Source organism: Alligator sinensis, unplaced genomic scaffold (genome assembly GCF_000455745.1).
Source record: "Alligator sinensis unplaced genomic scaffold, ASM45574v1 scaffold359_1, whole genome shotgun sequence".
NCBI lineage: Eukaryota > Metazoa > Chordata > Crocodylia > Alligatoridae > Alligator > Alligator sinensis.
Genome location: NW_005842577.1, coordinates 53,606 through 78,980, shown reverse-complemented (window position 1 = coordinate 78,980; position 25,375 = coordinate 53,606). Strand labels below are relative to the sequence as shown.

The window sequence follows — 25,375 nt, the reverse complement described above, 5'->3', positions numbered from 1 at the left end:
GGCAATTGTCTGGGCGCTGAACAAGCTGAGGCCCTATCTGCGGGGGAAGCAGTTCACCATCCTGTCGGACCATGCCACACTTCAGTGGTTGCAAACCATGCAGAGTACCAATGCCAAGCTTCAATGATGAGCCTGGAAGCATCAAGAGTTCAACTTCACCGTCAAACACATCAAGGAAAGCCAGAATGTGATAGCAGATGCCCTGTCACAAAAGGTAGTGGGTCAGGTAGACTCAGGCCCGCCTGAGAAAGCTCTGGCATGGGAGCTCCCCAATGTGTTTTGATGTTCTATGTGTATTATTGTTATGACCAGTCTTATGTACTGTGTGATCTCTCTTTAGATGTGAAAGGTGACCCTTCCAAATGAAACACTCTCGTACCCACGGCTATGTAAAGCCATGTGCCCAAGCTTTTAAAGGAGGGGCGGGGGATATGTGGCAGAATACCATCTCTGTCTCTCCCCAAACTCTGTTATCTGACAATTTGGTTACCATGGTCACTGCAAAGGGAAGACTCCTCTGCTCCATCTCTTCAGGTAATCCTGAGTTGTAACCTGAGCTGGATACATTCCTGAGGAAGTGGAGAAACCTACTCGCTCTGCCTATGTGACTGGTATCACATACCTGGGTTGACCTGGGATAGAGGGCTTAAGCTCCCTATTGTTCTAAGCAATGCCTACATGACCAGGAGGGAGCTAAAGACTCTGCCAGTCTACCCAGCAACCAGTGATGTATTTCAAATTTGTTGGTTGGTAGTCAACAGGTGCTGGCCTTCATTGGATCAGGTAAATGAGATCATATTCTCTATATAAATTAAGGACTGGAAGGTGGTCGGGTGCAATGAGGTAGGTGGCTCAGCACAGGAGCACCCCCTACTGGCCTACCATGCGGCCTCCCCATGCCTGAGGGTTTGCTGGGGTCAGGGCTCACCCCCGACTCCCTGGCAGAGCCCCACTCAGCCTAGCACCTGGCCTCCCCTCTGGAGGCAGACACCAGGCCTCATAATTGGCTTAGCACCCAGCCTCAGTCAGGGCACACACTCGGCTTTTGCATCCATCACTGGGGCTGGCATGCCAGCTGGCCCACCCTCCGATCAACTGCCACTCGCACCCCTCTCACTTGGGCCATTACTGCTCTTGCCCCTCTCTGGGCAATGCCCCTCTCTGGGCCACACAACTGCCCTTTCCCTCTAGGGCCACATAAATGCCCCCTCTCTGGGGCCTCACAACAGCCCCCCTCCCTGGGGTCACTCAACTATCCTCTCCCTGGGGCCTCTGGGATCTTATTCCCTTGTGAGGGCTCAGGAGGCCACAGCCATGCCTGGCCCTTCTGCTTGGGTCTTACACCCCTAGGGCTCATGTGGCTGTAGCCATGCCTGGTCCTTGTACCCACAGTGTTGTGGGGGCTAAGGGTTATTGAGGCACCCTGACCCGTCTTTCACCAGGGAGGTGAATGGTCCTGGTATTTGAGTGGGGCTGCCATGCCACTGGCAGTCCCACCAGGCCTCCCCTCCCTGGCAGGATGCAGTTTTAGGTCTTGCCAAGTACCAGGAGCCTCCAAGCCATCCCCCTAGCTCCTACCCTTACCTCCAGGATGTTGTGAGCCTCGGCTCAGCTGGGTGATGTTGCTCCCTCAGCTGAAAGCAACACACTGACAGCTCTGCCTGGCTGACCTTAGTTTTAAAATGGCCATCGTAATTGGGCAACTGCCGGTTGCCTGCTCCAGTCCTTAAAGTGGCAAGCACCCACAGATGTGCTGCCACATTCTTCTTAAACAGCTTTTCCAAGGAAGGACATTAAGCTACCTGTTGATTAGCTCCAAAAAGCCTATCTGCCTTTGCTGTCTTATGCAGAACGGACTGTAGCCAGCATGTGGTCTGCTAGTTAATGCTGAGGTGTCTGCATAAGGTTAGGAGTGTGGCAGGGGGAATAATCCCTGCTTAGCTCAGGGAAGCCAGGCAGATGCCTGCAAGTCTCTGCAAGAGCTCTGGCCAGGGAACAGAGGGGAGGCACTAGGTCTGCTGTGGAGAGAGAGCCCCATCCAGCCCACAAAGCATGCTGGGATGCTTGGAGAGTCTGATTTATCTTCAACTGGCAAGGGGTCTGAGACAGACATTGCATAAACCAGTTTGACTCAAATCAGTTAAGTCTGATACTACATTCAGCCAGATTTATCTCAAACTGGTTTCAGCACTGATTTATGTGCACTGAACATCTGTTCTGTTACAGGTTGAAACCAGTTTCTGACAGGACCGGCCCACATTTTTTTGGGACCCTCTGCAAGATATAGTTTTGGGACCCTTTGATCCAATGGCAGAGACAACTGTAGCAGGGTGCGGGACCCAGGGCAAATCAGCCTGTGCGGGGCCCCCTTTCCCATCCCACAACACACTCACACCGGTAAATGAACAAGCACACTAGACATGGGGGGAGGGGTGGCAGACAGAACAGTTAAACAAACATCGAACCCACAGGTGGGCAAACTACACCGCAAATGCAGCAGCCACCACCAAACATGGGAGAGGCCATGGCCTCTCCACCTGGCTTTGCAGGGCCCCTTGTAGCCGTAGGTTCCGCAGGACAGGACAGGCCAGCCTTGGTCTCTGATCACTTCAGCCGGTTTAAGTGTAATGTCTGTCCCTAGCCTATCAGTTTAATGCAAGCATAAATGTGTTCATACTAGGGTTCATGCAAGGGTTTTTTTCTTCCTGTCCCATCAGATGTTATATTAGGGCAAAAACTAGGGCCTGCCATCTCATAGGCCACTGTTTACATGTCCTCTTGCTTTAAGGGCTGTATGTTTTCCTCTTGTATGTGCTGTTCAAGAGACAGACTATGTTGGTCAGTTCTGTCTGCATGTTCCTCCAACTTCTTCCAGCAAAGATTCTGATGAAAATCCTCTGGCTTTACTCTAAATACTCATCCAAGATGTGTTCATTATAAACAACTTCAGAAATAAGGAGTATGTACTGTGTAATGAATATCTTGTGTGTAATGTATCCATTTCATTCAATACCTAGTATTTTCCTTTTGCATTTGCCAGTTTGATTTGATTTTCAGCTTTCATTTTTATGTGTTAAGATGGAAATAACTTCTCCATTGAAGGTTCGGTGCTTGGCCTTTAAGTTGTAGATTTTCAATGACCACATCTTGTTTAAGCAAGTGAGTGCAGCTGCTGCCTTGATAATTGTGACACAGCTTCCTCTCGAACATTCTTTGCCTGTGTAGTTGCGAGGCATATGGACTGACTTGCTGTTTGTCTTTGTCTTATGAAGTCATGCTTGAGTTCAGAGTTGGTAGAGTTCTCATTAGATTTGTTTATTCATAATCAGCTATTAACTCAGACTTTCTGGACAGCCTGGTGAGCCAGATGATATGATGCCACAGGCTGGATTTGACCCTCAGGCTGGAGGTTGAGCACCCCTGAGCTAAAAGGTTTGGTTTCTGTTGTTGAACAATGTGAAGCCTAGGTTATAGCTATCTATACATTTATTATCGTAACACTAAACTGCAGAAGTAGTAGAACTTATTTGTGTTTGATATCAGTGTCTACCTTGAACCACTTACTCTAAGCTATTTTCACCTAAACTGGGCAAGCTGCACATTGATAGCCTAGATTAGAATCATAGCTTTGCTGGGATGCCAAAATCTTAAGTTTGCTTCTGTTTAGTTAGGCTTACTTCTTGGTAGATGAGCATCATAGCTGTGATGAAAAACTGCTATTTCCCTGCTCATGTATTAATTTGGTCCAGGAAAGAAATTCTCTCACTTTACTGCTGGCCTGACATTTTTGCTAGGAAAATAACCCAATTCCACTAAAGGAAAAAAAAATGAAACTTCCAAAATTTCTTCCTCAGTCCCGTCCCCCCCCTCCCACCCTCCAAAAGTCTATCCTCATCTCTGCAAAACTGGCCTTTTATCTGTCTCTATGATCTGCTTTGTATTTTCCAAAAATATATGAGAACTAAATGAAAAGTATGTTGTTTATTTTTCCTCTATTCAAAACCTGGGGAGAAAAATCTTCCCCTCTTCCTTCCTCCCCTCGGTATTGTCAAAAGTAGGGATGTATGTTTTATAGTTTTAGAGAGAACTAAAAATAATAAGTGTCATAGCACTTAACCAAGTAGGTTGTTGCCTATAAATGCTCAATCTTCTTTAAACCAATTAGTCTCTAAGGTGACATACTGCCCTAGTTTTTGCCTGATAAGGGTCATATGAGATAGAAAAAACCTGGCACTTCTGCTTGCCTTTCCATGTGCATAGAGTTGGCAAGGCTGTCATTCATAAATTACAGACAGACATGACATTCAAGAGGCAATTGAATGGGGATGTGTCCAGCATATGCCTAGATCTTTAAATTATATACTTTACTGTGTGCACTTACTTAAATATTTCCATGACATCCATCACTATAGCATCTGTCCAATTTACAATAATGAAAAATTAGTTTTTGTTAACTTATCATTCTAGTAACATGGATGTTTTATATTAATGTCCTACATCCAGACTTGGACTCCAGCCTAATCTGTTAAAAGTTTTACATTGTGCCCTGAGGCCTAGCGAATTATCAAAGGGAGCAAATCCCATATGTCAAAGCCCTTGGTTGAGAAACAGCCAGATATGACAGTGAGAAAACTGTAGTCCAGAAGCTGAAAGGAAGCCCAACTGATTTGAACTGTGGGGTAACTGAGCAAGTGAGTGCCTGTAAGTAAAATAATCTACAAATAGGGAAAAGTTAATGGAGGTTGTTCTTAAACAGCTGTAAAGCAACACAGGAAGTCATAGGAGTGCAGGAGTATTTTGCATGTGCAAATATTAATAATTACAGCAAAGTAGCCTAGAGCTAGTTTCATTCTGCAGAAAATTTCAGCATTTCAAAATTTGTTTCTGTTTCAAACTGGAATGAAGTGATAAACATTTCCATGAAGTACAAATTGAAAGAAAAATGTTTTGACATAAAGGAAACATTATAAAATGATAAAACTTTGAAATTGCTATTTTAATAATAAAGTTGAATGTTAGTAAATCAAAGTAAGAAATTGGTAATAATATTGAATATTATCAACATGAGCAAGCTGAAAAATATGAATGTAGGTTTTCCTCAAAATTAATCAATGAACACACTTCAATGAAATGTTTAAGTTTTGACAAAATTATATTTTCTGATAGAAAACTGTTTCATTAAAAATATTTCAAACCTGTAAAAAATAATGCCGGTTCTAGTAGGCTGTCCATGACACTGGTCTTCATGCTGAATGTTAAATCTTCAGTTATTGAACTTCAGCACACCTGTAGTACCTTTGTAACTAATATTTTGGCTGCAGCTAGAGATCACTTAATATGCTGAACAATAAATATGAAACTTCATAGTCTTTGTAAGTTTATCGTATTTATGCTACAGAGACTCAGTCAGGAAACAGTTTGAAGTAGCTACAATTCCCAGAGACACTGATTCTCCAGGTCTCATGCTGCTGACTATTCCATTCCCAATGCCACATTATAGGGTTATCCAAGAGTTGAATTCCTTAAACTGTCACTCAGAGGTCCAAAAATTTGCCAACTATTGTTGTGGAACATTTTGCAGTGTTTATATACATCTCAAGCACAGAAACAAGAACAAGGGGCATGTTACTGAGATATAAAACTGGCTACAAGATGAATGCTTTTCCAGAGGAAAAATTTAGCCAAAAAAATAACATTGGCATGTTTCTACCAAAAAAAAAAAAGTTCAGTTCTGAAATAACTTAGTGCCTCAGAGATGATCCGCACCCATAGGTTCCCATTTCCTTTTTCAGACTGGAATGCCTAATCTGACTGCATCTCCCATTAAATTCTTATTGAGGAGAGGATATCAGAGTGCATCATACGAGTTAAAGGCTAGATGGGAAGTCTGGATGACAGAGGACAAGAAGAACAATTGACCTTCAGCTCCCAGGAGACAGCATATTGTGGCAGACTGCAAATGATTTTCAGCAAAATATGCATTTAATTTAAATCCAGTTTTCTGGATTTAACATTTCTGTTGGACAATATTTCACTACCCACCACCCAAAGCATTGCGTACCCAGATTATGCTGTAAAGAATGAGGTAATTATATGATTAATTGTCTTTTGTTTGTTTTGTTAAACCTCACTGAAACACTGCCTAGTCTAGGATAACTTCCAGGAAAAATATCTAGTCCTTGCAGGCAAATTTACTAATCCTTTGATCTTATTTTGTTCATAGAATTGTAAGAGAGTAAGGCTGGAAGGGATCTCATTAGGTCATCTTGTCCGCCCCCTGTTCAAGGGAGGAACTTCCCTATGTATAGCCAAGTCTAACCTGTTCCTGAAAATTTCCAAGAATTGCAATTCCACAGCTTCTTTAGGTAGCTTGTTCCAGTGCTTGACCACACTCAGGCCCCTGGCAAACATTTAAATAAAGACGTGGTGGGATCTGATTGGCAATCATAACAATCACGCCTCTTACCACACTACTTGTGCATGGTAGGAGGTGTGATTGTGGGATTGGGGATCAAATCCAACCATGCCATATAGCCGATACAGGGGGAGCTCTTGACTCCCGTACACCCAGAGGTTAGGAGCAGCAATCTTCTGATCAGAGCTCCCGTCCTCAGGAACACATCCGTTAATTTTTTATTGCCTCCAATCATTTCTGTTATTCTGTCGTAGACTCTGTCCAATCTGTTCATATCTTTCTTTGAAGTGCAGGGCCCAAAACTGGACACAGTGCTCCAGGTGAGGCCTCACCAGTGAGTGGAAGAAGCTTTTCCCTTCATTTGCAAGAGATGTATAACCCAGTATTGGTGTTAGCTTTTGAAATGGTTTGATTAAAAATAATGACTGACAGTTTAGAGTGGTAGGTAGAAATAATTTGTGAAATCTCTGCAGGGGTTTCTTGTAGGACACTGCCTTTCATCTGCAGTTACTGGCCCTGAGTAAAAGATTTTCCTTGGGTTCCTATTAGATTGCCAGTGACTTAGTGTCCAATCTGCCCTTGATGATATTACCTGAAAGGACTGCCTAATCAGTAAATCCTTATTTCAGGTCTGCAATAGAAAGTAACTCTCACCCTACTGAGGAGAGAATGCCAATAGGTGTGTGTGTGGGGGAGGCAGGGGTTGAGTTGCTCCAAATTCTAATTAGTCTGGACATTTTTTAAGCAAATTTGTTACGCAAAGTTTGAGCTTCCTTTTTATATTGTAGATAGCATAACTGTCTGGAGAAGCTTCTTTAATAGTGCTTTTTAATGTCTTATATCTGGTGTAGCTGTAGCGAAAGGTTTGTTTTTGATTTTGGAAGAAGGATTACAACAGTTCTTTTTTCTGTACAATGCTTTGCTTGTCCTTTGTATATTGCTTGCCTTTGGAATATTTCTTCATATTTCTCAACAATAGAAGCTAAATATAGCTAAATATGCCTTCATATTTCTCAACAGTAGAAGAGCTAAAGGTTGCTTTTACCATAGTAATATAGAGCTAGTATTATCACGGTTCTTGAGCTAAAAATGACACCCATTATGACACTTCCAGCCTCCCTTCCTATGACCGCCCCAGATGTATTATGTATAGTTTCCTCACAAGGAAATGTCTCATTACCCATAAAGTTGTGACCATGAAATCTTAATTTGGAACTGCCACTGTGTCCTCTGAGGTGGATTAATTACATTTTTTGTCCTTGTGTGGATTTTTGGACTCAACCCATTGATTTTCTGCAATTTCAAAAATGTGCTCTCCTCCAGTTGGGAGTTGTTCTGGCTCCCTATTAAAAAGAATCTTACATCAATCAAAGAAATTAAATAGACATGCTCCTTGACACCTTATATACTTGAAGGGGTGATTTTGAGGTAAGGCAGCTAATCACACCCCCTCCAAAGAGAAATATTTTATAGTGCCACAGAACATAGAGAATTTTTGCATCTATTCTTGGTTTAATGATACACTATTCCTATACTGCTTTCCTACTTTCTTTAGTGCCCCTTTAAAAAATTAATTATGAGGGGGCAGCTACTAACGTATCTACTGATATCAGTCGTGTCTGCTAGCATTGCTACCAGGATGGTTTACGGGCATTTGTTCAATTCATTCTAGCTAAGTCCTCCCTGCTTTCCACAGTTTTCCCTGCCTATCAAAAAGGAAGAAGAAAGTGAGCAGTGTTAGGGCTACTTTTAGGGAGTTTCTAGAAAGCAAAAAATGCTGAGGAAAGTAAGTAGAACAGAGTGGGAGGATGAGTAGGGAGCAGAGGAGCAAAAGCATCATGGGAAATCCAACTAGGTAAGGTAACCTTGAGGTGACAGTATCCATGTCTAGAAGCTGCAACTGTGCAGCTAAAGGAAACATTCAGTTTCAGAACATTTGCATTATGAAGAGACTGCAGGCAAAAGTATCTGCAGAGAAGACCAGGAATACACGCTGTCATCCTGGTAGCTAGTCAATACTGTAAATACTATAGCTTGTTGCAAGTTGGGCTTTCAGAACACATAACAAGCAGTGGGCAATGAGGAATATCAGGCTCAAATGCTTCTCCTAGTTGCATTGCTCTAATATCAAAATAGCTCATTTTAAATTCATAGATTTACTTTGATTTGACTAAGATTTAACCCAAGCCTATTAAATTGTTTATGCAAATGATGCACTTGTTTCCAGAAGCACCAAGAATTACTTAAAAATACATATTCTAATTTGCCAGGTGTACCATTGAGCGTATCTTGCTGCTTGCATATGAAACCCATCAGAACTGGTCTTGGTTGTATAAAGGAGAATTTTGTATGTTGCTGCTTGTAATTAAGAATGAGATCAAAGGACCTGTGCAAAGAGCCAGCACCAGGCCCCTATATCCCTTAAGACATTGCAGTAAAAATTGTTTTGGTGTTGTACATAGAGCAGGATTTTACAGCAAATGATTGTTTAATTTCCCCTCACTCACACCAATTTTGGGTTCTTGTTTTTGGTTTCTTATGGTTCCATTCAGATAACGTAAGACTTTGTAACCAGGTAGAAAATGTCTGGCAGCTAACATGGAACACAAATTAGTATCCTTTTAACATATAAACAGTTGTTTCACTGTTTCAAATCCCCTTTTAATTCCTCATAAAAATACTTACATATGTCATACTCTGAGATATTTGTTTCTTAGGTAGAAAGAAAAGAAAGAACAAAACCAAAAAAACTCTGCTGGTTCTATGCTATATAGTACCAAAGTAAGAGAGGTGTTCCTGTCTCCTGTTTATCTACACACAATGTGAAAACTTTTGCAATTCTGGGATATATGTTTAATCTAATTTGATAACTGTCTGCTTCTTTTGTTATATGAATTTGAGTCTGCCTCCAAATAAGTTGTTTGTCATCAGAATAAATATGGATCAGATATCAGCCCAGTAGAAGCAACATCAGATAATCTGGTAGCTAATTCTTTTTGGCAAATGTCATATTCCGTGTTGCAGATTGTTGTGTTTTGTTTCATAACAGGTTGTGTTGTGAGGAGCCTTTCTTTGGTAAAAGTATCTCATCATGACGGGTATTTGTAAGGCATCTAATTTTTAACAATTATTGATGAATGAATTAATGATTGAAATGTCTCAATTTATGCTCCCTGCAAAAAAACTGAGAGTCAATTCTGAAAAATTAGCCCTCTGTTCAACAAAAGTCCTTATCTGTGCATTTTTATAAAAAGGGAAAAAATAAAACCTCACTTTGGTTCACACTGCTTATTCTAATTATTTACAAGCCCATTAGTATCTGTCTTTCCTGCACATTTTTAGTGCTACAGTGTGTGTGTTCGAAACATTGTAGACGAGTCTGTTTAAAAACAGGTATTTTTCATTTGAATTTCAAACAAATCACTCAAGCATTTTTGGTCTCTTCTTCAATAACAGTTTTTTTCAGTATCTAAGTTCCTATCAAAATAGGAATCCACAATCTTCCTTTAAGGAAAATATATACAGTAAGGAAAGCATATTGAGAGTAACGTAATAAGCTTGTGGTTTCCTTAGAAATAGGATTGCTAAGAGATGAAGAAAAGAAGTGTTTAATGATTATGTGCAAATCGATTACCCAGTACCTGGTACTCAGATTTTACTGACTTTGCCCTTTACCTTTCTCTGATCCACTAATGGCCATCTGTTGAGTATGTAATTACATGCACACCTGCATTTGATGTAATGGTACATACATTTGCCAATTTTCTTTTTCTGATTTCAGGAATATTTTTAATCTATCTTGTTACAATTAGGGTAATGCAATATCATGAGGTGCACATGCTCATACACAAAAAAACTTAAGAGAATTTACTGGTGTTTTAAGAGATCAGATCCATATTATGAATGACTAAAGTTATTTATTAATAATAATCCATAGACATTAGCAGCTCAGGTTCCCCCAGTAGTTTTTTTTCAAACTATACCTGAAAGAAACAACTCTCAAGTTGAGAGTCAACAACACAATGTGAGCCAGATCATACTTTTCTCTGCCTTTTAACCTCAGTTTTAAGTTTTTTTCTAATTTCCTGTGGCTCTGAGCAGCATAAGAGAGTCTCGCCCATGAGCTCTGTAAACACTTGCTCACTCTCACACGCGCGCGTGCACGCGCGCACACACACACACACACACACACACACACACACACACACACACACACACACAGTTGTGTGCCATTAGTTTGATGGGTGGAAACTCACATACTTGTAAATAAGCACTACAAGTCATTTTTCAAAGGCTATTGGTGAGACAGGTATATTGATTTACATTACAGTGATTTGAATCATATTTTCCATTTGTGCTTTTTCATTATTTTTGGAAGGATATTGTTGTTAGCTCTTGCAACCACAAAAACACATTATATTGACAATCTGTACTATAATGTTCATATTATTCCAGCTATTATTTATTAAAGGTAATCACTAATAACTTATTGGGAAGATACTAATTTCTGGAAGAAAAAAAATACATTTAACATTTAGTTCTCACTGTATACTGAGATAGATACTTAGAATAAACACAGATAAAATTGTGTTTGGTAAAATAACTCTTAAATCAAACCTTTAGTTTAATCTCAAGTATGCAGTTTCCCAGTCATGTCCCTCACTTGGTCTTCCTGGTGTATAGAAAGGAATATAAATTTGCCAGCTACTAATAAGTTTGCCAGAATTGACCAGGACATTTCCAAGCCCCCAACCCTGCACACTAGGCAGAGGCTGCGGAGCTTGTTCCCTGCTCAGCTACATGAGCCCAGAGTTGAGGGGGAACAGGCTGGGGGGCTTATTCCTTGCCCAGCTCTGTGAGTGCGGAGCTGAGGCAGGGAACAGGCTGAAGGGCTTGCTATTTGCTCAGCTCCACAGGCTCTACAAATGCCGTGCTTGTGGAGTTGGGCAGGGAACAGGTTCCTCTGGCCCCACCAACGGGGAGCTCCCAGTGCTGGCTTTGTGACTGTGGGCCGGTGCCGGTGTTGGCCACAAATGTCCAACTCAAGATCCTTAAAATTCTAGTTTATTAGACAGATTGAAATGTTGCAATGAAATCAGATCATAAACCTTGGGGCCAATCCCCTCAGGCACACACTCATGAACATGTGTGCGCGCACACACACACACACACACACACACACACACACACACACACACACACACACACACTAGCTAGCTATGAATCTCTGATCTGTGAAGCACCAGAGTCAAGTATACCTATCCCACAAGCGTTGGGGTCTGCCATCAATGGCCAGTCAAGGCGTCTTCCAACGTGCTTTTGTCTTCCAGAAGGGGGTCCTTCTAGCTGAACAGGTCAGGTGCTGGTCAAGTTGAAGATAAAGAGGGTGCCATTGAGGGTCACTCTTCACTGCCTTTTATCTGTCCTTGGCAGACTTTGGTGACTCCCCAGTTTTTGGGCTTGCCCAATCCAGGGGTTGTTGACCCTTGTGGGATGTTCCCCAAAAGTTGGTCTTCAGCTCTGATTAATTCAAACTGGGGCTTCTGTCTCTTTAACAATGAAGGTTCAGGGAGTTCCCCAGCTGCTACACTGGCCCCTATTGATTTCTTCCTCTCATTAATCTGTGGTTTTGTAGGTGTCAATTGCCACTCGTTAACTTGTTACTGTAGCTAGCTACTGTGTTACCCATTCAATTACTGATCCTCTCATTCAGGGGCCAGCCTGATACAGGGAGGTGGTGGTTTGATCCTGCCCTTGATAGCATTGTTACAGGGTAAAGAGCATAAAATATAAAATTACAAGAGTATCAAATATAAATGCCATGGCACACAAATAGATACAAATATCAAAATACAATAAGAGGGGATATAAATGCACAGCTACAAAATGTAGAACACCCATGTAATTTAATAAAACACGATTCCTTATACCAGAAATAAAAATACACAAATAATTCTATATCTTGTAGTGAGAGAGGGGAAAGAAGAAAGGAGGAAGGAAGAAAAGATAGAAGAGAAGAGACATATCCAAAGAGGGGAATTATTGATGGAAGGGGATGCTCCTTGTTACCCTGTGGGGGTAGGCAGGAAAAGGGGCTTCCTACTACACTGGGAGACTCTTATCTCCCAGTCTGAGCTCTGCAGTTGCAGGACTTGGGCTGGGAGAGCCTTTTCTCCCAGCCTGAGCTCCACGGTTGTGGGGCTGTGAGACAGGGCACTGTTTGTGCCTGCCACTTTAAGATCTGAGCCAAGCAGCCAGTAGGTGCTTGATTGCAGCAGCCATTTTAGATCTCTGACTGCCTATATAAACAGATCAGTTCCTTGCTGGCAGGGCAGGCAGCAACATCACTTGGCTGCAAGGCTTCATGTATCATCCTGGATGTAAGGGAGGAGCTGTAGGGGATGGCTAGGAGGCTCCTGGTCCTGGGCATGCCCTAAAACTGCACCCTGCTGGGAGTGGGTGGCCTGGTGGGGTTCTCTGGCATGGGAGGCACCAGGAAATGCCAGGCCAGTTACCACCCCGGTGAAAGGTGGGTCAGGGTGCCATAACCCCAGCTCCCACAACTGGGTGGGTCACCCACTAGTAGGGCCAGAAGGAGGACCCAGGAGCGAGAGTGGGGCTAGAGGCTCAGAGGCCTGACTGAGAGTACCCTCGACTGGTCAATGCTGGGGCCAGGACCAGAACAGTCAAAAGGGCAAGGGGGCCACTGCAAGGGACACCCAGAGCTGAGGGCCTGGGGTTCCAACTGGCCTTGGAGACGAGGCAAGGGCCTGCACGGCCAAAGGTCCCGGGTTTCAGGGAGCTAGGCATCCCTGAATGAGGGTGGGATAGGCTGGCTGAATGGAGGGATCTTAGAGGGGTCCTGATTGGAGGATTCTGGGACCCAGCGTGGGGCCGGTGAAATTAGCATCTGTGGAGGCCATTTGTGAGGCATGGGCTGCAGTGTAGGGGAGGGACAAATAGCGCCCCTAGCATTGGGGCAAGAAAATGGGCAGCCTCCCACCTAATTAAGATCATTGATTAGATAACAACAAGGTATGGCAAGCAAGGAAGGCAGGCAGTTGGCCCAGAAACAGGCGGATGGGCCAAAAGCAAATTGGCCCCAAGAAGGCCCCCTGTTACAGGCTGGTACTCAGAGATCCTTATCTCCTAGTCTGAGCTCTGCAGTCATAGGGCTGGGGCTGGGAGACCTTTATCTCCCAGCCCCTGCCCTGTGACCACAGAGCTCAGGCTGGGAGATAAGCATCTCCCAGCACCAGCCCCATGACTGCAGAGTTCAGGCTGGGAAATAAGGGTCTCTCAGCACTGACCCCACAGTCATGGAGCCGATGCTGGGAGATAAGAGTCTCCCAGACCCCACTCCCCATTTGTGATATGGGGGCAGGGGGCTTGGAGCTCCCTGCTGCCTGGGCAGGGGGACATAGTCCCCACCCAGGGTCCTGTGGCAGAGCCCACCCTAGCAGCAGGCAGCTCCCCAGGGTGGGGAGCTATCTCTGACCACCCTGGTGCACAGCTGACTGGGAGCAGATTTTGCTCCCAGTCAGGCATCTACACGAACACTACAGTGTCGTTACTAATCCCAAGTAAATTAGCTACTTGCACTTGCAGGTAGCAAATTTACTCAAGATTAAGGAGGTTTACTGTGAAGTAAGCATGTGCACATTTTGATGTACATGCTTACTTTGCAGTAAACTATGCTAATGAAAAGTTAAGCATCTCATGTGGACACCCCCCAATACAAAACGTTTAGCCTATGTTGAATCATCTGTCCTGTCAGATCCTTCCAGTTACCAGGAATTATAGGGTGAAGTATGTCCTGAGCTGAAGGTACAGCCTTGACTTCTGTATTTAATGGCCCCTGCTGGACCTATCCTTCTGACCTCCACAGCATTCTGTGGAACTGAGTTGCCCAAGGTGATTGTATTGTGTATTTCCTTTTGCTTGTTTTAAGTGTGCTGCTTGATTAATTTCATTGTGAGTGCCCACAAAGTCTAAGTGTTTTAAATGGGTAGTTTATCTCAAATGATAAAATGGGCATACATTATTGTGTATCCAATAACTTCTGCATAATCTTTTTTGATCAGAAGTAAGTTCTCTAGTCTCTAGACTTTGCAAGAATTATCCTGTTTAAGACAATGAATGAAAAGGTATTAAGGACACTGAACATGACTAGAAAATTTTTCCTTGCTGACAAATGAATGGGAAATATTGAAAAAAGAGAAACCATTGTTTCTTGGGTCCAGGCAGCTGAGGTGGGTACAAGATGGAGCTGTAACCCACTATGGGTTGCTGTTTTCCTATAATAACTAGATCTCATTAAGTTTGAGCATGTAGAGCAGGGGAAACTAAATACAGTCTGCCGGCTGGATCCGGCCCACCAAACAATTCCATCTAGCTGGCAGGGCCCCTTTGTAAGGCCCCTGTAAACCTTGGCCCTGGGCTGCACCTCTACAAGTCGGTGCCTCCATGAAGGAGGTGCAGCTCTGGTTGCAAAGTAACAGACCCCCACCCCAGCCTGGGCTGACCCACCCCAGCCCCAAGCCAAGGGGCGCTAGAGACAAGAAGCCTCTGCTTGGCAGAGCTTGTGCCTGGCCCTCCACAGCTGTTCCCAGCCTCCTACACGTGCAATCAAAGAAAGCCATGACTGTTCCCAGCCTGTGAGCCTGGAACAACGAGCCACAGCCAGGGACTCCCAGTGGGGGAAGGGAGTGAGAGTGCGGGGACCCATGCACTATGGGGCTGGGCTGGCCCCGTGTGCTGCAGGAGTGCATCAGCTGCATGCTATGGGACTAGGTCAAGCTGGCTCCACACGCTACCACCACATGGAGCCAGGGTCTTGGGTGGGAACTGTGCACTATGGGGCCATCTGGAGCTGGCCCCACACCCTGCCACCACATCTAGTCAGGAGCTCAGGCAGCAGCACTATTGGGCCAGATGGGACTGGCTCCACATGCTGCCAGCATGTGCATCCAGGGACTTAGGTGGCAGCTGCGTGTTATGGGGCCGGGTGGGGCTGGCCCTGCTTACTGCCACCACATACAGCTCCAGTGACTCACGCATTCCAGAGACTCCAAGGACCCCCCCCAACACACACACACACACACACACACACTTTCCCACCCCTCACCATATCCACACAACTGACCCCACCATACCCCCAAACACCCATATCCTCCCACAGCCTCACATACACTCCCACCCTCCTAACATAACCCCACATACACCCACAACCTCCCACATGCCCCCACCTCAACCACATACCCCACACCTACACCCCTCCACATCCACCCCATTCTCTCCCACACACCCCACCCACCATACCCACACCCACATACACACCTACCACACACACAGACACTCCCCAACCAGACACATTCCCACATACATCCTCTTACCAACACACATAATATACAAGGGTAAGACCGTATTTTGAGCTATTATGCTATCACCTCTAGCTACATAATGCAAGCACACACAAATCAGGAGAAAAAGGCTTTTTAAAATAAAATTAAAATAAATTATAGTAGATGTTGGGGGCGGGGTTCTTTTAGTATATATATTTTTTTCCAGTTTCAAGATGACAAACCCCGCCCCTCAAAGGACTACTTCTGGGGCAAAGGAAAGGACTTCTGGTGGCAAAGGACAGGGGTTAGGCATGGAACAGGAGGACAGGGCACCTGTCAAGGGGCAGGGCTATCCTTGCAGCCATCGGCAGCTCACCAAAACTCATGAAGTGGCCCTCCAGCTAAAATAATTGCCTACTCCTGATGTAGAGCCTCTAAACTAACTAAATGAGTGTGGCTCCTGATTTTAGACTGGGTCACATTGTCGAAAGTGACACGGTACATATCCTGGTAGCTGGGTTTTTGTTCCACAGGAAGTCTCTCACAAGGTGTGTTCCCTGGTAAACAAGGGAAACAAGTTGAAACCTGTTGAAATCCTGTTTCCTCATATCAGACAAGATCTGTGACCCCACGTCCTGATGAGAAGAGAAAGTTCCAAGTTGTTTGCAGCACTGCTGCAGTATTTTAAACAGTCAGTTTCCTGTCCCCTATATTCAACACAAGTTGAAAAGGTGGACAAGACTTCTTCTTCCACTTTCCTTGTTTTCTAGGATTGTAGAGAATTTTAATTCAGCTACCAGATCACACCTTGGGAAACCCATGTCAGCATTAGGAGCAGTTCCCTGTGTGGCCTGAGAATATCGTAAAGAAGGGGAAGGTGCCAGCTCAATACTAAAAGGCCAATTGCAGGTTTTCTACCTTATTCAGAAATAGAGGGAACAGCAGTTGCAAGCCCACTTCTCTCCTGTCATCCAATGTATCAAAATCTTACTTGACAGTGAATGAGGATTTCTGATTTGTTCCATGAAATGTCATGCAAGAGTCTTGCTGCTTCTCCCGAGGGAGAAAGAACCCCAAACAATGAACAGGAACCCCATGAGGCGGGGAGCACATGGTGAAAGAGGGAAAGATGTAAAAATAACTTAGAGGAAATACTTACCGACAGCAGCAGGACCTGCGACACAGCTGGAGCAAGAAAGGAAATCTGCCCGGGTCATATGTTGCGCCTTTATCCAGCTGAAACCAGCCGGCGATGTCATTGGCAATCACCGGCCGGTGGGGATAAGACGGCCCGCCCGGGAAGACAATGGGGGAGGAGGAGCAAAAATGGCGAAGACTCCGCTGCCAGACACCGCCCGGTATACCCCAAGGGAGAGAGAGCTGGCAGGGGCTCTCTATGCCAGTGGGGAACAGCAGGGTGAAGAGACAGGGAAGCCAGAAGAGGCTCTCTGTGCCAACAAAGACAGGATCGGCAGTGGGATGGAAAAGCCAGAGGAGTCTGTCTACACCAACAGAGGTGGGAGTGTCAGGGGAACACAGGAGACAAAGGAGGCTTCACCTCCATGTGGAGACAGAATGGAGCAGCAAGGGGAGCTGCGGAGCAAAACAGCCAGAGGTTGGGTGTCAGCCCATAACCTAAGAAGTAGCCGGGGACATGGGAAGGTAGCCCAGGACACCGGAAGCTGGACATCCCCTACAGGGGAGAAAGACAGCAATGGCATGTAACACACAGGGTGGAGTGAGAGAAGAGATGACCCAGGCTGAAGGACCACGGTCTACGTTGACCATACGATGGGCCAAACCCCAGTGGGATCAGGGGGAGTGAAGGTTGCTCCATTACCCTAACATAAGGGCAGGGGGAAAGGAACAGACAGGTCCTTCCACATTTAGTTTGTGTTGGTTTTTCCTTTTTTAGTTTCCCCCTTTTGGAGGGACTGAGAGGTAGGGTGAGGCGATACAGGCAGGATAGCGCTGTATCATATTTTCTTTGATCCTCCATTTTTTATTTGAGCACAGGCTAAATTTAGAGTCCCAGGTAGTCCACCCAGGGGCTGCTTGGAGACAGAAGGGTGTGATGTTCCAAAGCCCTACTTCTGGCTGAGTTAGTTATCTCGGGAGGTAGGGCCTAGAACGTGATAGGGCCATGAAGGCCATCATGTCCCAGGGAGACAACATCATTGGGGGTACGGCCGAGAAGATCTGGTAACCCACCGGAGGTTGGCGTGAGGTTGGGGTGTAGGGGAGGTGGAGCCCCACGGGCAACCGGTGGGTAGACTCCCTGCTGCAGCAGAACCCTGGGTGGTTGGCCCCCGCCCTGGTATAAAATTCAAAGTCATGGCAGGTGAGATTGGGGGAGGCCACCCAGGGGATAAACGGCTGCCCATGGGCCTACAAGAGACCATAGAATGCCCTCTACCGGCCGCCTGGACCAAGGCTGCACACAATCGAATGTTCAAGGCCCGGCAGGTACAAACTGGTGCCTTGGCTGGGAATCCACTGAAAAACCCAGCCCCAGAAGAATGACCCAACATGCAACCAGCAGCCATGACTACTGAGATGTTGGGCCAGAATTTGCAAGTGCTGACGCAAATACTGGATGTACAGCAACAAATGATGGATCATAAGCAGGACTGGCTGCAACATGGCCTAGCGGCCTTTAAGAGGCCAAAGATGACAGGGGACGATGACCCAGAGACATACATCGAGGCATTCGAGCGTCATGCTATCATGACAGGCCTGGACAAAGGATACTGGGCCAGTCAGCTTGGGGCCCTTGTAGGAAAAGCCCAGGCAGCGTATAGGGCACTCCCCCGGTATGAAGCGCGAGATTATGACATAGTGAAAGTGGCCATTATGTATCAGCTGGAGATTAATCCTGAGCATTATAGGCATCTCTTTTGGGCTAAGAAGGGGGCAGAGGAGAAGCAACCCTGGCTCTTGTTGCAATTATTGAGAGACCTATTTAGTAAATGGGTCAATCTTGTGTCCTGTGACTGCGACGCCCTGGCTGATCAGATAATGTTAGAGCAATTCCTTAATGACTTGGAAGAGTGGACTCAGCAGTGGGTACATCAGCCTTCTCCCCCCAATTGTGAGGAAGCATTGAAACTGGCTGAGGCCTTTGCAGCCTCAGAAGTCAATTACCCTTGAAAGAGGCGCAACCCCAACCCTCTACCCTCAACGGCAAAAGAGACAGAAAAACAATGATTCACCCCCAGGGGTCCAACGAGGGATATGGTTTGTTTCCATTGTGGGAAAGTTGGGCAGTTTTCAAAGGAATGCTCAAACAATGTATGGGAGAGATGGCGCCTGGACAATCTGGTATGTGGAATGGCAGAGGGGCGCAAAGAATCCAGTCAAACAGAGCCAATAGATTGTAGTTTCGTGACGAGTGGTGAAGGCTCCGTAAGGGAATGACCCGTGGTACAAGCTTGGATTGGAAATCAGCCAGTCAGGGAAGTCTTGGACTCTGGGTGTGCCCAGTACTTAATAAAAGCCAGCCTAGTTACGGCTCACCCGAGCCGTAAAGCAGAGCCAGTAAGGATATCTTGCCTCCACGGGGAAACCCAGCAGATCCAATGACAATGGGTACCCCTTCGCGTCATGGAAAATCGAGGACAGTTGCTAGTTGGCTTAGCCCCTTGCCTAGCCTGCGACATGTTATTAGGGCGAGATTGGACCCCTATATATGATGCACTAGAGAGAATCTGGGATAGGGAGACCACTTGAAGGAACCTGAAGATGCGAGAAGGATGGCTAGTAGAACTTGAGGACGATGAGGAACCAGACGATGACATGAATGTACTAGACCTACATGCCGTGGCCAGCAGTCAACAGTTTAGGGAGGCACAAGAAGATGACAGGGGATTACAGGAGCTGTGAGCAACAATGGACGCATCAACCTTCCCGCGAGCACAGACCCCAGCGACTACACCTCAGTTCAATGTAAGACATCAACTCCTATACCAGGTCCAGCCTGGTGGGGCGAGGGAGCCTGAGAGGACACAGCTTGTGGTGCCCTCTTGTTTCCAGCAGGCCATATGGCAGCTCGCCCACTCCAACCCTACTGGAGGTCACATGGGGTGTGATAGGACTACCGCTAGGATATCACGGTGTTTTTTTTGGCTGGGATTGGGGGGAGATGTGGCCTGCCAGTGCACTGCTTGCCCTGAGTGCCAAAAAGCAAGGGAGAACCGGCCACCAAGAGCCCCTCTCCCACCCATGCCAGTAATTGACCTTCCCTTTTCAAGGATAACGATGGATGTTATCGGTCCATTACCCCGCAGTAGTGTGGGCCATCAATATATACTCGTATTTGTGGATTACGCCACACAGTACCCAGATGCAGTGCCACTTTGAGCAGTAACCGCCCCTCGGATTGCAGAGGAGCTCATCAAGTGGATTGTCAGAATGGGAATTCCACAAGAGATCCTGACAGACCAGGGGCGTAATTTTACGTTGGGGGTGTTACAAGGGGTATGACGGATGTTAAAAATAAAACAGCTCTGCACGTCAGTGTATCACCCACAGACAAACAGGCTGGTGGAAAGGCTGAATGGATCCATAAAGAAAATGTTACTCCAGTGCATAAGGGGAGATCCTCAGAAATGGGATCTACTCCACCCCTTGATATTATTTGTCCTTAGGGACACCCTGTCAGAGTCCTTGAGGTATTCTCCATTCAAGTTAGTGTTGGGCCATCGCCCCAGAGGCTTGCTGCAAATTTTGAAGGAAGATTGGGAACACAACACAGCAGCTGCACAGGACCCCTCCATGTACCGGCAAGAGTTTCAACGCCGGGTGCAGTTGGCCAGAGTCTTGGCCAAAGACAATTTGCAACAGGTGCAACACCAGCAAAAAGAGAAGTACAACGCTCACTCCAAGATGCGAGAATTCAAACCAGAACAGACGTCCACAAACAAACTGCTAACTCAGTGGCAAGGCCCCTTTGAGGTAATCAGGAGGGTGGGCTCGGTGGATTATGAAGTACACCAACCAGGCCATCTTCGTATGAGGCAGATTTACCACATCAACCTCCTGCAGGAGTGGCGCTAACCCGAAGGCTGAGCCGCTTTTACGGAAAATGAATTGGAGGAGCTAGGCCCCCAGAGGGGCGATTCGAACACCAGATCGATGGAGGCAGTAGTCAGATCTGAGTGGGAGAAGAGCTGTTGGCAGCCCAGAAATCCAAGGTGCGAGCCCTCATCAAGAAGTTCAGGGATGTGTTCAGGGAAGAACCCGGATGGGTACAGGGGACGTACCACCCGATCCGTACCCCACCAGGATCAATAGTGTGAGATAGATGGTGACTGATCCCACACCATCTCACTGGGGAAATATGTAAAGAGATCAAGAGGATGTTAGAGTTAGGGATTATACAACCCTCTCAGAGCCCATGGTGGAGTTCCCGCGTCTCTGTGCCCAAACCCAACGGCTCCCTGAGATTGTGCGTAGACTATCGGCAGCTGAATGATATAGCAGTCTTCGACGCTTTTTCCATGCCTCACATCACTGAGCTAGTCGAGCACTTTGGCTCCGCCAAGTTCATATCAACACTAGACTTGGCAAAAGGGTATTGGCAAATCCCGGTTGTGCCCAGAGACCGACCTAAGACCGCATCTGGAACACCATGGGGACTATACGAGTTTGTGCGGATGCCGTTTGGGTTACATGGAGCCACAGTGACCTATCAACGCTTGATGGAACGCATCTTAGACCCGTATGCGGAATATGCCGCCGTGTATATTGATGATATTGTCATCTTTTTGCAGTCTTGGGTGCATCACAAATGCCATCATCGCAGTACCGACAGAGATGAGAAAAGTGGGGCTAATGGCAAACCTGCAAAAGTGCGCAATGGCACAAAGATGAACAAAATATTTAGGGTTCCTAGTGGGACAAGGAACAATTAGACTGCTGGCTGATAAAGTAGAGGCCATCAGCAAGTTCCAAGCACCAGAAACGCACAAACAACTCCGATCCTTTCTACGCCTAACTAATTATTATCGCTGGTTTGTCCCACGGTTCTCTGAGTTAGCAGCCGCACTATCAGAGGCACTAAAAGGGCCACGAGGAAAAGGAGTAAAATGGACGGGGGAAATGACACAGAGCTTTCAATTGCTGAAAAAAGCTCTGTGCAAGGACATGGTAATACACACACCCGATTTCCAAAAACCTTTTGTGTTGCAGACGGATGCATCAGAGACCGCCGTCGGGGTGGTATTGAAACAAGAAGATGCCAGAGTGGAGACACCAGTAGCTTACAGCAGCCGAAAATTGCTGCCTGTGGAAACAAGGTACACCACTATCGAGTGCGAGTGTTTGGCAATACACTGGGCGGTGGAACACTTCCGATATTACTTAATGGGAAGAAAATTTACACTAGTAATGGACCACGCTCCCCTAAAATGGCTCAGCTCCATGAGAACAGATAATGCCTGAATTACGAGATGGGCTCTGGCCCTCCAACCTTTTAAATTCTGCATAGTATACCAACCAGGACTAAATAATGTAACAGCGGATTTTCTATCTAGATGCAACAACAAAACCGAACACAACAGTGAGAGACAAAAACATGTGAAACTACAGGAAAGATGGGTAGGACATTAATAGACAGAAGGGAACCAGCTCAAGACAACTTAAGGGGGGGAGTTATGCCCCGGGGGAGAGCAGGGGAAAGAACCCCAAACAATGAACAGGGACCGCATGCAGCGAAAGAGAGAAAGATGTAAAAATAACTAAAAAAAAAAACTTACTGCCAGCAGCAGGACCCACGACGCAGCTGGAGCAAGAAAGGAAATCCGCACGGGTCATAAGCCACGCCTTTATCCAGCTGAAACTGGCCGGTGACATCATTGTCAATCACTGGCCGGTGGGGATAAGACAGACCACGCGGGAAGATGGCAGGGGAGGCAGAGCAGAGTCGGGGAAGACTCTGACACCAGACACCACCCACGATACCCCAAGGGAGAGAGAGCCAGCATCGGGGGAACACAGGAGGCAAAGGAGGCTTCCCCTCCATGTGGAGACAGAATGGAGCAGCAAGGGGAGCTGCGGAGCAGAACAGCCGGAGACTGGGTGTCAGCCCACAACCTAAGAAGTAGCCGGGGACATGGGGAAGTAGCGCAGGACACTGGAAGCTGGACATCCCCAACAGGGGAGAAGGACAGCAATGGCACGTAACACACAGGGTGGAGTGAGAGACGAGATGACCCAGGGCGAAGGGCTGCGGTCTATGTTGACCATACGATGGGCCAAACCCTAGCAGGATTAGAGGGAGTGAAGGTTGCTCTGTTACCCTAACATAAGGGCAGGGGGAAAGGAACAGACAGGTCCTTCCACATTCAGTTTGTGTTGATTTTTCCTTTTGTATTTTCCCCCTTTTGGAGGGGCTGAGAGGCAGGGCGAGGCAATACAGGCAGGATAGCACTGTATTGTATTTTCTTTGATCCTCCATTTTTTATTTGAGTGCAGGCTAAATTTAGAGTCCCAGGTAGGGACTGCTTGGAGACAGGAGGATGTGATGTTCCAAAGCCCTACTTCTGGCTGAGTTAGTTATCTCGGGAGGCAGGGCCTAGAACGCGATAGGGCCATGAAGGCCATCATGTCCCAGGGAGACAACATCATCGGGGGTACGGCCAAGAAGACCTGGTGACCCGCTGGAGGTTGGCGTGAGGTTGGGGTGTAGGGGAGGTGGAGCCCCACGGACGACTGCTGGGCGGACTCCCCGCTGCAGCAGAACCCTGGGTGGTTGGCCCCCGCCCTGATATAACATTCAAAGTCATGGCAGGTGAGATTGGGGGAGGCCACCCAGGAGATAAACAGCTGCCCACGGGCCTGCAAGAAACTGTAGGTTGCCCTCTACCGGCCCCCTGGACCAAGGCTGCATGCGATTGAATGTTAGAGGCCCGGGGGGTACACTGCTGTTTCTCCTTCTTATATTTTTTCTCATGTTGTCAGGATCTAAATTGTGTCTGTCCATGCTGAAATTCCCAGCACTACTGAGAAAAGAGCTATACAATGTCAGGACTGGTAAGCAGGTCTGCTTACAGATGCCACAGTGGAGGTGCAGCTGAAAAACAAAATGTCTTAGGGATCTTTTTAAAAATTTTATTTTAAGTATGAAAATGGGGATGGGAAAGGAGGCATTGCAGTGAAACCTGAAGACAGGAATGTGAACATTAGGGCTGTGCAAAGCTTCAGTCCCTGATTCAATTTGGCAGAGATTTGGCCCAATTTGGTGGCTGACTCTCCAAATCCAAATCTAATCAGAGGACCCTTTAATCTCTGCAAATCAAATCAGAACCCTCTGAATCAATTCAGAGACATTTGGAAAGATTCGGTGATTCGGACATAGACACAGCTTTAAATGTTTTTTCTACATACCTTTAGGTAGCAGGTGGCTGTGAATACTGCAATGCTGGGGCACATGGAGTGTCCCACAGAAGCATGGGGGGCTCCTCAGCGTGCTCGACAGCAGACATGGAAGTGAACCAGAAGCACTTGAAAAACTTATCTACTGCACAGTAAAACATCACCATCTACACGTGTGCACCATTTATTGCATAGTAAATTAGTCTGCTGCACAGTTAGCTGCTATCTGTAAATACAAGGTAGTAAACTAACTGTGCAGTAGATACTGCTCCATAGCACATGTGTAGATGCTGACCGGGAGTAAATTTACTCCCGGTTAGCCCCAGCACCAGAGGGCCACAGGGGATGGGAAACTCCCCCAGTCCTAGTGCTGCTCAGCTCCCCACCAGGAGCCTGGGAACCAAGCAGTGCTGGGGTGGGCACTAGCTCTCTGCCCACCCTGTCCTGGTGCTGCTCAGCTCCTGGATCCCCACAGGAAACAAGCAGCACCAGGACTGGGGAGTTCTCTGCTTCCCCACATAGCCAGGGGATAGGTAGGAGCTGTCTGGCTTCTGGGGCAGCTCCCAACCAGCCCCTGACTGGGTGGGGAAATCCCTGAGCAGCCTGGGGTTGTCCAGGAGCTATCTCATCTCTGGGGCAGCCAGCAGACAGCCTCTAGCTTCAGGGGGATTTCTCCAAGGAACCAGATGCTGGCTGGGAGCTTCCCCAGAAGTGGAACAGCTCTGAACCAGCCCCAGACTGCTTGGGGACATCTTCACTGAGCCAGGAGCTAGCTGCCAGCTATCCCACTGGCAGGACAGCTCCACACCAGCCCCCTGCTAGGTAAGGATTCCCTGCCCGACCAAGGAATTGCTGCCAGCTGTCCCATCAACTGATAGGGGTGGGGGATGGGAGTGGGGGGGTGCTGCCAGCCCCAGGTGGCACACAGCTGGGAACAGGGCCAGGGGGTGAGGGCAGGGGTGCCCCTCTGTGTGGGGGCTTTGTGGGCAAGTGATGCAGGGCTTAGCGTGGTGGTGCCCGCCATGTGCAGGCTGCACACATGCTGCCTGGCTGCCTGTCCAGGGGAGGGAGAGAGGGAGGCTTTCATGCAGGCAGAGCACCACTCTATGGCCAGCTCTGCAGCCGTGGTGAGGAATGAAGGCTGGGGGGCGGGGCTCATACACGGCGCCTACTGCCGTTTACCTGGAGGGCCATGCCAACGGTAATGGCCGCTGCCTACAAAACCTCCTGCTGTCATGTCCAG

At 46.8% G+C, this 25,375-nt stretch overlaps 1 protein-coding gene across 7 annotated transcripts in view; it reads left to right on the top strand.

The window, feature by feature from the left end:
• Positions 1–25,375, top strand: part of LOC102384544 (OX-2 membrane glycoprotein-like) — a 106,224-nt gene that overhangs the window by 27,280 nt on the left and 53,569 nt on the right. For 2 of the 7 annotated variants that reach the window (XM_025214264.1, XM_014524130.2), the window contains one exon: positions 5,793–9,699. The exons of 3 other annotated variants lie outside the window; for them this stretch is intronic. Coding sequence is in view for 2 of the 4 variants with exons in the window: in XM_014524130.2 (XP_014379616.1) it covers positions 5,793–5,806 (14 nt within the window). In the remaining 2 variants the exon portion in view is untranslated. Of the gene's footprint in view, positions 1–5,792; positions 9,700–21,948; positions 22,056–25,375 lie in introns of those variants that run through there. 2 more of the 7 variants (XR_003096033.1, XM_025214263.1) reach the window with 2 other exon arrangements.